The 16,767-nt window shown below is 35.9% G+C and overlaps 3 protein-coding genes across 6 annotated transcripts in view; 1 reads left to right on the top strand and 2 right to left on the bottom strand.

Moving 5' to 3' along the window:
- Positions 1-35: 35 nt before the first annotated feature.
- On the bottom strand, positions 36-2,599 carry LOC109608988 (aspartate--tRNA ligase, cytoplasmic). The gene is made up of 8 exons (XM_020025554.2): positions 2,481-2,599; positions 2,210-2,361; positions 1,892-2,150; positions 1,662-1,839; positions 1,377-1,605; positions 1,086-1,320; positions 315-697; positions 36-263 (listed from the first exon to the last, which is right to left on the bottom strand). The coding sequence occupies exons 2-8, from the start codon at positions 2,355-2,357 to the stop codon at positions 100-102; spliced, it is 1,596 nt and encodes a 531-aa protein (XP_019881113.1). The 5' UTR covers positions 2,358-2,361; positions 2,481-2,599; the 3' UTR covers positions 36-99.
- A 196-nt stretch (positions 2,600-2,795) lies between these two features.
- Positions 2,796-6,281, top strand: LOC109608987 (IWS1-like protein). The gene is made up of 7 exons (XM_020025553.2): positions 2,796-2,955; positions 3,446-4,753; positions 4,807-4,996; positions 5,051-5,583; positions 5,643-5,769; positions 5,823-5,934; positions 5,993-6,281. The coding sequence occupies exons 1-7, from the start codon at positions 2,940-2,942 to the stop codon at positions 6,113-6,115; spliced, it is 2,409 nt and encodes an 802-aa protein (XP_019881112.2). The 5' UTR covers positions 2,796-2,939; the 3' UTR covers positions 6,116-6,281.
- Positions 6,282-6,342: 61 nt separating this feature from the next.
- LOC109608994 (protein bric-a-brac 1) overlaps positions 6,343-16,767 on the bottom strand; it is a 41,092-nt gene continuing 30,667 nt past the window's right edge. For 2 of the 4 annotated variants that reach the window (XM_049963676.1, XM_020025609.2), the window contains exons 4-9: positions 9,699-9,886; positions 8,987-9,185; positions 8,441-8,813; positions 8,043-8,387; positions 7,711-7,990; positions 6,343-7,655 (exon numbers count right to left, since the gene is read on the bottom strand). In XM_049963676.1, coding sequence (XP_049819633.1) covers positions 7,442-7,655; positions 7,711-7,990; positions 8,043-8,387; positions 8,441-8,813; positions 8,987-9,185; positions 9,699-9,886 — 1,599 coding nt within the window. In that variant the 3' untranslated portion in view covers positions 6,343-7,441. The remainder of the gene's footprint in view (positions 7,656-7,710; positions 7,991-8,042; positions 8,388-8,440; positions 8,814-8,986; positions 9,186-9,698; positions 9,887-16,767) is intronic. The other 2 variants (XM_049963677.1, XM_049963678.1) reach the window with 2 other exon arrangements.

Below are 16,767 nucleotides of genomic sequence, written 5' to 3' on the forward strand. Positions count from 1 at the left end.
GATACATGTCAATATTTTCTATTAAAATAAATAAATTTATTTTGAGCTGTATAAATATTTATTTCAGTTAAAATAAATCAAATATAAGTACATTTATACTTAAGGAGATATACGTTTAGGATCACGAGGGAACAGTGACGTTTTTCTGATGTTGTCCAACCCCAAGTACAACATCACAACTCTCTCCATACCGATTCCACCGCCAGCATGAGGTGGACAACCATATTTGAAAGCGTCGATGTAGGCAGCAATTTTCGAAATATCTAGAAAATAATAAATTAGACCACATATAAAAATGGCCAAGATTAACTAACCAATTCCGTGATGGTTGGCCCTCTCGGTGAGCAGTTCGGGATCATGTATACGCTGAGCCCCACTAAGAATCTCCTCGCCACGCATGAACATGTCGTAGGAGTTGGAGGCGATGGGGTCGTTGGGGTCGGGCATGGTGTAGAACGGCCTGACCGCCAGAGGGTACTTGTCGAGGATATAAAAGTCGGTGTCGTATTTGGCCTTCACCAGTCTACCCAAAAGTTTCTCCGCCGGCGTGCTCAAGTCCTCTTCTTCGCCGACAATCACGCCCGCCTCTTCGAGCATTTTTCTGGCCTGGGGGTATTGGAGCACTAGTGGCGGTTCCAAGAACGCAAACGGTTCAACCGAGAATTGTTGGCCTACGATTTCGATTTCACGTTTGTATCTACAAGGGAAATTAGCATTGGAATTATTACATATTTATATATATAAATCATATATCATACTAGACGAATTTTTAAATGAACAGTTAATATTTACACAGGGGACAAAAAGTATTTAATATTTTATAAAGATATAATAAAAATATTATTTCTCATGTTATAGAAAAAATGCCATAAATAGATAATTGTTAATCTATTTATAATTTTTATTGAACTAAAATTATAGTTGACACATGAAAAATAGATATTTTATCTCAATGAACGAATAAACCGAATTATCTTGTTATACAAACATTGGGTGAAGGTTTATAAACACCATACTGCATTTAATTGTATCAGTACACATTGATAATCACACAAAATAAGTAAAATAAATAAAAAATATCTTACTGGTCACGTAATCCTTTAAAAATCTCGGTAAACAAGTCTCCAATGGTCAACATAACTTCATGATAGTGATAATGAAAAGCCATTTCCAAGTCCAAACCGACGAATTCTGTTAAATGTCTGTGCGTATTGGAATCTTCCGCCCTGAAAACGGCTCCTACTGTAAACACTTTTTCAAAGTCTGATGCAATAGCCATTTGTTTGTACAATTGTGGACTCTGTGCCAAATAAGCAGAACCTAAAATCAAAAATTATAATTAATATTTCACCTTGATAAATTAATTGAAATTTTACCTTTAAAATAACTGACTGTGAAAACATTTGCACCACCTTCAGAAGCAGCAGGGATGATTTTAGGTGTGTGAATTTCAACAAAACCTCTTTTGGTCAAAGTATCTCTGAATAAGCGACACACTCCAGCCTCCAATCTAAAAATGGCCTGATTGGTTGGTGTGCGCAAATCCAAAATTCTGTTGTCCAATCTTGTGTCTTGATTAACTCTTATATTTAACCCTTCTTCATCCTATTAAATTTACAGTTTATTTCACAATAAAACTGAGTGGTTTGTCTATATCTTACATCAGCTTTTTCAGGTCTTGAAGCATCCTCAATTTGCAAAGGAAGTTGATTGGCAGAAGCAGATACAATCCATATTTGGGAGCAAATCAATTCAACATCTTGTTGTGAACAAGCCACAATGGGTGAAGCAACAGATGATACTTTTGCTTCAACATCCACAATACTTTCTTTAGGGATACTGTAACACCAGCACAATAAAACATTTGGCTAATTGCATTTTTTATACATACTTGCTGGCAAATTTCACCATAGCTTTAGAAATTGTGTCAGAGACATTGGTCAGAACTTGGACAGTGAATTCTCTGTCTCTCAAGACAATGAAACATTGTTTTCCTCTGGCTCTAACTGCATGAAGACGGGCTCTCACCCAGACTGTTTTGTTCACAATTTTCTTATTCAAATCTTTAATGTAAGTGAATTCTCTCTGAATGGCCTTGGTATCAGACCTTATCAGAGGGAGTTGGCCATACTTTCCAGCAGAAACGTCGACTACAACGAAGGTTACGGTGATTATTTATGAATAAAACAACAAACATATTAATTATTACCTTCTTCAGTAGCACTGGTTTGAGTTTGTAGATTTGCGCCTTTGTGTTCCGCCTTTTTTGCGGCTTTTTCTGCCTTTTTTGCTTCTTTCTTTGCTGCCTTTTTACTCTCCTGCTTTGCAGCTCCTTCAGGCGGTACATTTTCTGGCATTTTTCTGTAAAACAAATATTATGAGCAACATTTTAAATTAGTTTCCGGTGTTTCATCATTCGGTAAATATTTAAATTACATGTAATTCTATTAATTATTATAAATCTATAGTTAAGTACTTACGTATATTTGGTTATTAATTAATTAATACCGTAAAAAATAATAGAAAACGGGAATGTGGATTACGACATATGCACCAGTCAGAGATAAAAGGTGAGGTTAAGTCATGACATTTCTTGTCAAATTTACGTATGTTCCAGAAATACTTCAATTAGTGGAAATACCTTATTTTCAATAAATATTTCAATTAAACAATACAATTAAAATAAATATAATTTATTTAATAATTCATTCTCTACTATAAGTATTTATTATTTTTTTCAAAAAATTTTAAAAAATCCAATTTACGCAGTTGGCAACACTGTGCACGGAAGTAACAACCACGTTTGACAGATAGCATTTTCATAAAGCAGTATAAATTTTAACAAATTGCAATTTTGTTACATATTTGTCAAACAAATGCATGAAGTAGTTAAGTGCATTTAGTTAGTCAATAGAATATTTCATTAGCAGTTACAAATTATGGAAGTTGAAACAGGTGAGTGTTGTATAACAGCTTTATTTTTTAACAAACATCTTGCTTGTTTTAAACAGTTCTTTAAATGTGTTCCTTTTACTATTAAATGATATAGTAAACTTCAAACTAGTTTTTGTATGATTGCAATTATTTCATGTATTGTGAATGACAAATTGTTAATTCATTAAAACAATGCAAATTAAAAAGACATTTCTAGTGTTTGTTGAGATTTTTAAAATGTTTTTTTCACTCTTATTAAACAAAAATAAATACATCAATCCGTAATTATACCAATAACGCTTTAATCTATATTCAAAGCAAAATAAAAGTTTTTAAAATGCTAAATAAAATGTTGATAAACAGTACATTCTTAGGTTATAATTTATCAAACTTTAGTCATTTGTTATAAATCTTTGAATAATTAAAAGATAAAAGATTTATAGGTAAAATGTATAGCCTTTTAATAATTGCAAAGAAAAATAATTTTTAATACATTACACATTAATTACAGAGGGTTCTGAGTTGAACGACTCAAAAACATCTGAGAGCCTCCGCTCTCGATCGCCATCAGCGTCATCAGTTAAATCAGGGTCGAGATCTCGTTCAAATTCACCCGAACACAATGGAAATGAGTCCAGAAATTCCAGATCTAGATCACGCAGTGGTTCGAGACCAGGCAGCGCCGCCAGCAATGGTCGCTCGAGGTCGCGTTCGAAGTCTAAAAGCCCCGTAAGATCAAAATCTCGTTCCAGATCCCTGGCAGGCTCGAACAGAGCCTCCAGATCTCGTTCCCGCTCAAAATCTGGATCGAGGAGAGGTTCACGTTCCAGATCCAGGTCGGGTTCAAACAAATCCAGAAGGAGCAGAAGCGGTTCCAGGACATCAAACAGATCCCGTTCGGGCTCCAAAAAGTCCAGGTCAAGATCTAGATCCGGCTCCAGAAGATCTCGGTCCGGTTCAAGGAGATCCAGATCTGGTTCGAGACGATCTAGGTCGGCGTCGGCCAAATCCGCAGCCTCGAGAAAATCCAGATCAAGGTCACGTTCAAGGCGATCCCGATCAGGTTCAGCTCGATCCGCAGCTTCAAGAAAATCGAGATCCAGATCTGGCTCAAGGCGATCCCGATCGGCATCGGCGCGTTCCAGGTCTGGCTCCCGACGTTCCCGCTCTGGCTCAAGACGGTCGAGGTCGGGCTCGAGACGATCACGATCCGGGTCAGCAAAATCAGTGGGCTCGCGCAAATCTAGGTCCAGGTCTGGCTCAAGACGTTCAAAATCCGCTTCACGCTCAAGATCTAGGTCCGGCTCTAAAAGATCCAGGTCGGGTTCAAGAAGATCCAGATCGGGTTCAAGAAGGTCAAGGTCGGGATCCAGAAGATCAAGATCGGGATCAAGAAGATCGAGATCGGGTTCACGAAGATCTAGATCGGGATCTAGAAGATCAAGATCGGGATCGAGGAGATCGAGGTCTGGATCAAAAATATCGAGATCGGGATCAAGAAGATCGAAATCCGGGTCGAGGAGATCGAGATCCGGGTCGAGGAGATCGAGATCAGGATCGAGGAGATCGAGATCTGGTTCTGCAAGATCAAGGTCGCGCTCAGGCTCCAGAAGATCGAGATCTGGGTCAGCAAGATCGAGGTCACGTTCAGGCTCCAGAAGATCAAGATCGGGATCCGCAAGGTCAAGGTCCCGCTCAGGCTCGAGGAAAGCTAGGTCACGTTCCCGTTCCGGTTCTGGAGACCGCAGATCTCGGTCCAGGTCGAGATCAGGTTCGGCAAAGTCAAGATCCAGGTCGCGCTCCGGTTCTGGATCAGAAAGTAAGTACTTTAAATTATTTTTAGACTCTTTTATTTAAACATAATTGTTACAGTTGGAGTTGGTAGGAAGCGACGCCTTGTATCAGATTCTGACGAGGAAGGACCAAGTAACAAATCAAGAAAAGCTATTAGTGATGATGAAGGTCCTTCTGGAGTGGGTGTTGAGGAAGGAGCTGAAGAAAACCCTGTGGTGCCAGACGTTTCTGATGATGACTCAGATGAGGGAATTACAGCCAACAATGTGTAAGCGTTTTCAATATATTATTATATGTGTACTTCATGTTCACTATTTTACAGAGATAATGACAATAGTGGAGTCTCAGATTTTGATTTGATGTTATCCCGTAAAAGAGAAGAACAATCAAAAAGACGTAAAAGAAAGGATATTGATATTATTAATGATAATGATGATATAATAGCACAATTATTATCAGACATGAGAAATGCTGCTGAGGAAGATAGAAAATTGAATCAACAAGCAAAACCTGCCACAAAGAAAATGGCAATGCTTAAAAAAGTAATGTCACAACTAAAGAAACATGATTTGCAATTAGCTTTTATTGAACATAATGTTCTTAATGTATTAACTGATTGGCTTGCCCCTATGCCTGACAGGTCCATGCCATCATTGCAGGTCAGAGAACAAGTTTTAAAATTATTGCAAGATTTCCCACGAATTGATCATTCTACATTAAAACATTCAGGCATTGGTAAGGCTGTGATGTACTTGTATAAACATCCCAAAGAAACTAAGGAAAATAGAGAAAGGGCAGGAAGGTTGATTAGTGAATGGGCAAGACCTATATTTAATTTGTCCACAGACTTTAAAGGTAATAAATATATATTGGATTTTGTATTGGATATTTATTAACATGTTCTTATGTTATAGCACTTACTAGAGAAGAAAGGCTACACAGAGATATGGAAATGCAGGTACCCAAGAGAAAAAGGACTGAAGAAGAAAAAAGTGCATTGGAGAAAAAGGAACTTAATAAGGCCCTTAATGCCGACGGAAAGTAAGTCTTCGTAATTAAAATTATTGTTACAAATATTAATTATTCCTATCTAGACCGTTGCGTCCTGGAGATAAAGGTTGGGTAGCAAGAGCGAGAGTACCAGTTCCCTCAAACAAAGACTATTTAGTCAGACCAAAGTGGCAATCAGAAGTTGATATTAGTAGGGTAAGTTGAAAAACAATGATAATATGAATGAACAAGTTCAACATAATTTTTTTTTCAGAGTTCAAAGAAGGGATTGAATAGATTTGAAAAACATTATAAGAATTTCTTAGATACCAAGAGATTGAAGCAAACTAGAAGGGCAGTTGAAATATCAATTGAAGGAAGAAATATGGCATTGTAGAATGTGTATTTCTTTTTATCATGTATTGTACGTTTAATATTAACTTTATAATTTTAATATGGAAATATTAGCTTGAATTATTAAGTGTACAATACTTTGTTTTTATTTATATATTTGTATGATGATTTAAAAAATTATTCTTGATTAAATATTACAAGAAGTACTATTTTTATTTTTTTTTTTAATAATGCAACTATAAGACAGGTCAAGGTAATAATAGACAATAGTAACTAATACAACTTTATTATTAATTAACAAAACAAAATGGTATAATAGCAACTAAATTAATAGGTTAAGGAATCAAATTCAAACTAAAAATAGTTAACAAAGGTTTGGTATGCTTATGGTAAATAAAAACAACATTATTAACAACAAAAAAGATATTAAAATACAAAATATACAAAACTAGGATCCCATGACTAAAAATCTCTTAAATCAATCTCCTACAATATTATGAAGAATATACAAGAATTTTGTACACATATACCTAGGTATTAAATAGAATAATATTGCACTTCGTCTTAAACCAACAAGGTTTTCTTATCTACTATGAAAATCTCATGTTCAAACGGAAATACGCATATTTGTATAAAAATATTTTCGTTCCAGTAAATACCACTTCAGTGAAGGTTAACAAATACAATCAGTAGTTACAATTAATTGCTTACTAGTTTTTTATAATAATATACAATATGATTTACAATATCTTAGCCTATGAGGTATTTACCACCACTACTGTATGTATTTGATAATTTTTTGATTAATAAAAATAATATAGTCGTATGGGGTGACTTAAATACCTTTTACCATTAAATTAATTAGGTAATATAATTAAATTAAGTTATGTAATAATTATTATTTGAACATAAGATGAAAATAGTAGGTATTATGCTAGTTTTGTTTTTTCTTTTAAATAAAATATAACCCATAATAAATTTCTTTCTTAAGTATTTTAGCACAACAGCCTAGCTTGGTAATTATAAAATTTAGCTTATGTTAAGAACTATCTCCCTGATAATTCATTATTATTTTAAACCTTCCTTCTACTTTGTTTGCTTTTGAACGTCACCGCACACCACACACAAATTTATCACCTGAAACAGTTTTGATTACGTATTAGGAGATGCAATTTAGAAAATCCTCACACATCTAGTAGTGTATGTATTTGAATTTCTAACATTCAAATCGCAATTTCTAGTCTACCCTTAAAAATAAGTAAACATTTGTACCAAATTTGGGATCTGTTTCAAGCAATAAATCCGCCGTGGCTTAGAACGCGTCTATATGAAGTCACTGTTAAAAGCAATCAAAGTTGAAGGCCGTATCTCAGCTGTTCGCCTGATTTTGATATTGAATTTGTTGCTGATGCTGCGTATTGGCGTAATCCATCGGGAATGTCTGATCCATCTGTGACTGACTGTCCTGACTAATTTCCATGTTGTCCGAGTCGTATTTAATGCCGCGTTTAAATCTGCCATAAAGCGAGGAGTAGGGCAAGTTGTAATGAATAGCTGCTTGGTTTATCGACATGTGGCCCAACCTGTAACCAAAGCGAATTATTATTCCATATGTTAATATTGATTTTAAAAACGTACCGAACAGCCTCAAGGGCTTCACCCATGGCGTCCTCGGACCAGGGTGTCGGATTGGATCTAGACAGTTCGATGCCCTCCCGTTTGCATCGACCGTATAACGTGCCGGTCGGTATACCGAATTCGGTCGACGCCTTCTGCACAGACGTCTGACCGGTCCGGATGGATTCTAAGGCCTTTTCTAAGTCTTCGGGCGTCCACGTGGTGGGTGCCGCGTTGAACGGTGCCGCCAGTCTTATTCCTTCTCTTCTCGCTATTTTGTAAAGGGTGCTGCTGGGGATTCCTGTAAACACAACACTCCATATAAATATACAATATCATTTACGTGAGTTTACCGTAGGCTTTGCTGGCCTTGTTGGCGGAAATCGTCCCCGTTCTGAGCGCTTCCAGGGCGCTGTTCAGGTTTTCTTCGGTCCACGATTTCGTGGGACCCTCCTTTTTTGGTGTGTCGATGCCGAGACGGTGGGCGCGTTGCCATAGTGTCGTCGATGGAATTCCATACGTGGCGGACGCTTTTGTTAAGCTCATGTTGTGATTACGCAACGCGTCCAGCGCCAAATCCATATCTTCTTGGGTCCACGTTTTGGGGCCGCCTCCACCGCCATGGGATCGGGACGTATGGGACAGACCCTCCGAGTGGCCGTTTTTGCTGCTTGAAATGTCATCATTGTTGCCCATATCTGAAGAAATCAATCGTAAATTTGTTGCAATAGATTAATGAATTTTTTCTCACCTAATCTATTGGACATACCGGGCATCATCCCAACGAAATCCGGCGTCACCATCATCGAACTATATCCCCTTTCGCCATCGTCATGACTGTCTGTTGAGTGATCGTGTCCACCGGACATGTGCGAGTCCATCTCCAACAGAGAGTCGGACTCGAAGGAGCGCAACGTTTCGAATTTGATGTCTTGCGCCTCCTTCTTGATTTCCGTCGCGGCTGGACTGTACTTGTTGTCGGAGATATCAGTGCGGTGGATGGCGGTGCCGAGGAGGGCGCGGGTGGGAGAATGGTCGTGCATGTCCACATGGCCGACCGGGATGGCCGAGGGGGCGGGCGGCTCCGGCGGAAAATCGTCCACGTTGAACTGGGAGAAGATAGTCTGTGGGTGAGACGAAGGTGACGGAAATGTTAATGTTAGTCGGTTAGTGGACTGAGATTCAGCAGTTAGTTCTGTTAAATTTTGATTGAAAGTGACTATATACAAAAGTCATGATATGATTTTGTGTATTTACAAAATTGTGGAATATAGAAATGTTAAAAATGGTTGTGTACCTGTCCTGTAAGAATGCCATGACTGCTCATGTTTAGCGGTTTGGTCTGCTCTGGCTCCAGCCGTTTCTTTTTATGTTCATCCAAAGCTACTGGCATGTCATTTTCTTCATCACTCGTCGCACCTTCACCAATATTCTCTTTGTCCTCAACTTCCGACTCCTCTCCAGTTCTGCTATTGTTGTTATTGTTATTTATTGACCTTAAAATTTAAACAAGTCGTAAGCTACAGTTAAATTTTTTACACAACGGAGATGTGAGCTTTTACTTAGTAGGGATGTGTATAATATATGAGCTTACGTTAGTAGACCATGAATTACTTTTCGTGTTTATAGCTTCCTTCAAAAGCTTTGTATTGTGACCTTCTATCATTCTCTATATCATAAAATAGTTCTAAAATACGTAATGGACTTTAAAAGCTGCTGTAAATAGAGACCCGACTATTGGGTTAAAAGCGAAGAATATTCACACGCCTATTCTAATTCGTGGAATTTTCTTTTACGTACAATTTTCTGGTCCAATCTTAATTTGACTGCCGTAATAAATCTATCACCGAAATTAAAAATTCCCAGCCGAAACGAAGCAGAAGTGAAATCCCTTAAACACGGTAATCGCCCCCGAAACGTTCCGGCATTCCAATTAAAAAGCACAGTTGGAGAACGTGCACCCATCGGCCACAGTAATTGTTAATTAACCGTTTTAATAAGGAACTCACCTCCTGAACAATTTTCGTTTCCTGTTGTTGTCGTGTATTTTCAATTGCTTGGGAGACGAAGATTTCCTGCTCGGCTTGGAACAAAGGGGTATGGGTTGGGGTTGAGGAGAAGCCTCCTTGAATTCTTTGTCATCAGGTGATTCGCACAGGCCTTTGATCTTTAATTGGTCGGCGGTCCTCAGCAGCGACTGAAATGGAAAAGCAAAATAAAACATGCGAAACTACGTCAAAGCGGACGGCAGACTTCCAATGATGCGAACGGTTGCATGAGAGATTAACTTGTGTTTTAAACGTAAATTGTCCTCGTCGGCGTGGAATTATATTCAATATTCATGCAGTTGATGGACTAAAAATTGAAGAAAAAAGACCGGATAACGTCCTGCAATTATAAAAGCTCGCGCATAATTCAATTTATGAGCACCGGGATGGGAGAGCTGATCGATATCCATTAGTCGAAGTCGATGGGATCCATTTGCAGGGCGTTGCATTTTCGTAGGGTAAATTATATTTTATAATTCATACGTCCGACGGCAAAGGCATTTTTAGAACCGAATTCGGGAAACTCCATCGCATCGGTATGTGATCAAAGCCCGAGAGGTTTCCATTAAACCGGTAATAATTTCGGCAGTTTTAGTCGTTGGGGTCTTCGTTTGTACAGAATAACGTTGTCATTTTCCCCCATTATAAAATAAAAACGTTGCAGTTGTGTTAATTAAGATAAATTGAATATCTGAAGTCATTTATTCTAATTTAGATTATTCTGATGATCATTTACATTCGCATAGCTATTAATAAAATTAATTGGTGGATTGTAAAAGAAGGCCATTTTAAAATTAGATTTCCCAAAGCTGATCAAAAAAGTATTAATATATTTCAGATGCAAAATGACTGTCTTAAACCTAGTTTTGTTTTATTATAGAAGTGACATTTTTATTGATACAACTATTAAAGAAATGTCTAACAAAGCCGATGCGATTTATACCGAAAACAACGAAAAACTTCATTCATTGTTCTTTTCTAAATAACGAAAACGGTCATAGTCCTTGGACTGGTTTTATTGCGGCACATAAAAGGCCGTTTCATCCGCGAAAAGAAAACGCCCCAATACAAGATGAAAAATCTGTTTCCGCCATTGAACAGTTCCATTACAGATCCGATTTATGTGGAACGGGCGAAGAAACCGGCCTCCGACACTGCCGTAGAGACGGTCTTTCTACTCCGTGCATGACAAGTTTATTTACCGGATAACCTTCGTCCACTTTCTCATTTTCCCGACTCCATTCCGCTACGCGGCCCAGCTGCGAGACACGAGAAGGAAGCGCTACGAACAAAAAGACATCGCAGTCCGGCGGCGATTCACTTTTGTACGATGGGGGACCCGTCTAGATTTTTATCGTCCGGCACAATGGCGATGCACGTTATAATAAATGGCACGTTTGCGTGGTACGAGACACTGCCTTCTCGCCACGGTCCTGTAATTTCGAAAACGGTTCGTCGTTCCTGTGACCCCTCAGGAGTGAAGACGAATCTGGGATTGAGGGAGATAAACAATGGTCATTCTTCGTGAACAATCTACTGGGGCTCTATTAATATCTGCTTTCACGACACGGGTATCTGTCGGATGCGCCAGTAAATTCATTTTTTATGAAATATCTTAATGTCGTTGCCAAATGCTTTCCTTTAATGCTTCTAAACGTTTAAAACTTGTCGACCTTCATCAAAATTAAATGGTTTAAAGTTTCCACAAACTTATCCTTTATATTCTTTCAATATTTAAGAAACTGGAGAGGGCTTAAGGTTTGAAAATGTATGAGTTATCTTTCCCCTTCTTTATATCAGGCTTAGTTTAAGATTAGTCGAAATGAAAAAATCAATTTCCCGACCCCCGCTTTCTACTTGGGATGAATGCATAGATACCTTATCTAATATGTACCGGTTTCGCAAAATGGGATGTTCATAATGAATAGAAAATACGATTTTGCATAACGTACAGATGAAACAATGGATTTGAATGGTAAATTGAACGTTTCAGTCGCATGTGACGTTAAACAATTGCGATCACGTTAACAAAATGTGTTCATTAAAGCCCTCATTTAATTTTAATAAAAAAAATCCCACATTATAGACTGAGAAATATATAACAGTTTTTTATTAGTATTAGTTTTAGTATTACAGAATATGTTCGAAACTTCACAACTTAGTTAAGTGAAATTAATCTCTCCTTTTACTTTGATATTTATGTAGTGGATTTCAATTTCAATTTATTTTATGGTTGCGGACACAATGTGTATTATGATAACATTTTGTAAAAGTTGAACAAAATACATTTGAAATTGTATTCAAAAGTTGTAGTCGACTCTCACGAGATTTTGTGTAGATTCCCTGTCGACTGGTATTTAGAAGAAGTGCGCACTCATTTAATTAATTCCGATAATTAGGCCCCATTGTTTGACGATGGACGAAACCGAGTTTCATTGTTTCGCCTGAAATTCACTTGTCACATATCTCCCAGTCGCCTTGTTACAGTTGCAACTTAAGTGCGCAATTCATTCAAGGAAAGGAAGTGGGAATCAGTGGAGCAGCAATCAAGAAAGTCGGTAATAAACGAAGTTGAAGACAATTTTCCTTTATTATAAAATAAGATTACTTTTAAACGATGCACAATTTCTCCGACTCCATTAATCGACGCCGTAAAAGTGTGAAACGGTTTAAAAGGCTCGAAACAACCATTTATGCAGTTGTTGAACGATGTACTCTAATTGAATTTATATTGTTCGTTTTCACGTCACAATTATTTAAACAAAATCCGTTTATATTCATGAAATGGTACCATAACTGCATGAATATAAATTTACACGCTCATCAACCTGTTTTATATGCCTTTTATAGGTAATTATATAGAGCCTAGTTAAAATAATATTACGAGGTTCAATTTTAAATGCCATAATACTAAAAAGTCCAACTCAGTGTCGTAGAAAATAAATAACACGGATGCAATAGCCCAATTTTAATAAAATTCCTATGGGGACAATTTAATAGAATTTAAAGATTGTTGTTTAAAGAATTTTTTTCTACATTCTTTGTACATATACAGATACATTCACTTCACTGTTGTTGTATTTAAATTCATTTAGGACGATAGAATTATTGATTTAAAAAAGGCAGGACTTCCGTTTGTGGAAATTGCTAATCAGAGGAATCGGAATCGAAGCACTGTCTGGAAATATTGGAGTCGGAGCACTGAAGAATGTCGTGAACAAAGTGTAAAAAGTCCAGTATTATGTAGAGCGATAAACAAACGTTAAGACTCCTGCCTTAAAATTTTAGCTCCTCGAGATCATTTTATGATTCTCGTGTAATTGCCAACCAGTGGTTTACAGAAGAAGGAAGGTTTTAACCATCCTCACACATTGTCGTCAAAGATTGAGGCGATAGACAAGGTAACAGCTTTGTGTTGTGGAACCACATATGTGGTCATACTTTGGGACCCTTTAAAATCCAATTAATCACTGCATATGGAGAGTTATTTTATCTGTTTTCAAAATTTCAATGTAAATTTATTACCATAGAAGATTTCCGGACTTGATAGGAGACAATTAGATGTGCCATGGAATGAGGTACTTCAGGGCAAAATTGACAACCTTATTATACCAAGACAAGTCAATGAGTGTCTTACCATCGTGGGGTAGCAACTCTTTATTAGTTTAAAAACATATTAATTTATTATTCTTTGTTATTCTAAAATCCAACCACGTTCTATTTTCTATGTTATTGCCAACCAATGGTTTATAGAAGAAAGGTTTTACTATTACTATTTTCAAATAAGGTGGCAGTTTTGGGTTGTGGAATGGAATGAGGTTGTCTACAATGATGAGAATATTTTGAGTAATGGTCGGTCATCTTTAACTTTCACTTTACCTGACCGCACAATTGTGCATCCAGGAAATTGGGGAACCACATATGTTGTCTTACTTTAGGATCCTTTAAAATCCAATTCATCAATGTATATCGAGGGTTATTTTGTCTGTTTCCAAAATTTCGTTGTAAATTTATTATCATAGACTTGGCAGGAGATATCGAAATTAAGCCATCTATTCATGTTGTCAAGTAGATGTGCCATGGAATGAGATACCTCAGGACGAAATTGACAACCTCATTATACCCACCATCGGGGAGTTTCAACTCTTTATTAGTTAAAAAAATGTTTATTATTATGTTTGTTATCCAAAGTGTACAGTAAATATCAATGGAGTTCGACCAATGGATCTGAATGTTCTATTTTCTATGTCACTGAGTACATCAGTACAACAGATTCTTGACATCTGTTATTTGGCGACGAAGTATTGATTCGTCGAACTCCAACCTACGCTGTTCGAAACAGTTCCTGGTTTCTGTTAGTTTAATTACAAGCTTACATTTTTCGAGAATTCCATCCCAATCAAAGTATCTGTTTTATGTATGCACATCGAAATTGGTTTTGTCCGTCTTTTTAGCCGTGACATCTGCATTATTGATTGGCGGCGATTGCGAGCCGGACTTCCACATTGGCTGCTTAATTAAAGGAACGAACCCGGTACATTTTTTAAACCGGGCTAATTTCGTTCTCGCATCGCCAAAACATTTGTTCCGTGCGAACAAATCTCCCCGAAGTTATCGGGCACTCCGTGTATCGGGAGTTAATCCGTCGGCCTAAGAGCAATTCACTTCTGTACGCAGTCACAGTACAAGTTGCCACGGATCAATAAGCAGTCGTTAATATGAGAAAATGTTGCATCCCGTTTCCAAAGCCACTCGGTCGGTTTTGCCGACTGGAATGAAGTGCGCGACGCGCGAATTATTTTCGCAGCGAGACGAAGCCCCGCGGACCGGCCGACGAAATTGTAATTCAAATATCGGTGTCCCGGAGGCGGTGTTTCGAAATTTTGATTTAAACGGCCCCGGGAGACCGGGCCGCCGCACGGGAACGGGGCTACGGTTTTGTTCTTGGGCGATTGTTCATTACGCGGTGCGACGTCCCGCTTCGATCGCTGGTTTTTAGTTTTGAACTGGGAGAAATGCAAACGGTTCGGCATGTCGACAAGCTGGTGGCATTATTCAAATATTGATCTTCACCGACTGGAATAGAATCACAGCCAATTTTAGTGTTATGAATTTACAACACGTAAATATTCATCAACAAGAATAACTTAATATTTTATACAGAACAAGAAAAAAGTGACTAAGTATTTTGCTTTTGTTATACAGTGTGACGTAGTCAAATGAAATGAATTCATTATGGAGTATATTTATAAGATAATCTAGAACTACGTCAGTTGTAGATTATAAAATGGAATCCTGCAATGAAAAATACTTATCCCTTTTGAACGATAGATGTAAATCCCAAATTTTTGAATGTGAAGTGGGAGCTTATTATATATTTATACAAAAAAATTGATTTCAAATGTATTCCAAAAATTAACATTAAAAATAAATTCATGATTAAAATTAAAATAATAACTAATGATATCCAATAACCAAGAATTAAACAGCAAAATTATGTGTAAATTTTTCCTGATCACTCAAACTAAATATTTGGCACAACTTCCCATAAGTCGAATTTTTCCTGCTACAGGTAAACTCCTCAAGGTTTTTTCTTTCCTATTATACTTGCCCAAATGGCATATCCTGTCGGCAACAATTTTAAGACGAATTATCTATTGATTAGAATAATGCCGGAAACTCCTACAATTTATTTTGTGATTATTAGATCTTAAATAAATGGAAGTACATTTTACTGAGAGTTTTTCCAATTAAATATTTTAAAGACAACTCCAACAATGGTAATGCTTCGTGTGAAAAATTTTGTATGAAAATGTTGACAAATCTATTTTGGAATGGTTTAATCATAGCTTTTTTTGAAAATGAAAATAAAAATCCTTTCCTCAAATACAGATGACTGATTTTTTTGCATTAAAATCAAAACTTTATATAATACAATACATAATAATAATAATAATAATAATGTTTAACTCATACTTATATTATAAGTACACATTTATAACTTTCTAACGTAATAATATGTAGTTTATTTCTTTAAAATCAGTTTTAATAAAAAAAATTTATTACTTCGTTATTTAAATTGGGTATAAAATGTAAGGATTGTTGTCTCATCGTAGACAGCCGCTTTTTTTATAAGCTTTCTTAATACATTCTATTAACTACACAACACAATAACAGTTCGCAATCGTAAAGTTTATTCCCGTACAATAAATTTTAATTCAAATAATAAGAGTTTGAATTAAATTTAAAAAATCTTATAATATTTAAAACTTTAGGGTCTAATAAAATACAAAAATTAAAGTATTTTTTAAAATTGATAAATAATGTAAGATATTAATATTCATTCTATAAATTTTCGATTATCATTTTAAAAAAATAAATTTTTAAGTCAAATATTTGATATAACACTTTTTAATTCAATTTAGATGAAATCGAATATTCATTATTTAAATTGTACTTATTTATTTATTCTCAAAATTACAAAAATTGAAAAAATATTCGGATATATATATTCTTGACTAATGGAATATTCAAATATTAACTGATTAACTCATACTTATGATAACATATTTATAACTTTCTAACGTAAAAATATGTAGTTTATTACTCATACTTATATAATAAGTACACTTTTATAACTTTCTAACATAAAAATATGTAGTTTATTACTTTAAAATCAATTTTAATAAAAAGTTTTATTTCGCTATTTAAATTCGATATAAAATGTAAGGATTGTTGTCTCTTCGTAGAAAGCCGTTTGAAGCTTTTTTGTAAGCTTTCTTAATACGTTCTATCAACTATACAACACAATAACAGTTCGCAATCGTAAAGTTTATTCCCCTACAATAGATTTTAATTCAAATAATGAGTTTGAATTAAATTTAAAAAAATTCTATAATACTTAAAACTTTAGTGTCTAATAAAATACAAAAATTAAAGTACTTTTTAAAATTGAAAAATAATGTAAGATATTAATATCATTTATAAATTTTCAATTATCATTTTAATAAATTTTTAAGTCAAATATTTG

The sequence above is a fragment of the Aethina tumida genome, chromosome 2 (assembly GCF_024364675.1).
Source record: "Aethina tumida isolate Nest 87 chromosome 2, icAetTumi1.1, whole genome shotgun sequence".
Taxonomy (NCBI): domain Eukaryota; kingdom Metazoa; phylum Arthropoda; class Insecta; order Coleoptera; family Nitidulidae; genus Aethina; species Aethina tumida.

Coding starts and splice junctions, on each gene's coding strand:
- LOC109608988 (XM_020025554.2), bottom strand. CDS start 2,357: ATGCCAGAAAATGTACCGCCTGAAGGAGCTGCAAAGCAGGAGAGTAAA. Junction 2,151..2,209: donor AACCAGTGCTACTGAAGAAG/GTAATAATTAAT, acceptor CCTTCGTTGTAG/TCGACGTTTCTGCTGGAAAG. Junction 1,840..1,891: donor ATGGTGAAATTTGCCAGCAA/GTATGTATAAAA, acceptor CTGGTGTTACAG/TATCCCTAAAGAAAGTATTG.
- LOC109608987 (XM_020025553.2), top strand. Junction 4,754..4,806: donor CTCCGGTTCTGGATCAGAAA/GTAAGTACTTTA, acceptor TAATTGTTACAG/TTGGAGTTGGTAGGAAGCGA. Junction 5,935..5,992: donor CAGAAGTTGATATTAGTAGG/GTAAGTTGAAAA, acceptor TTTTTTTTTCAG/AGTTCAAAGAAGGGATTGAA.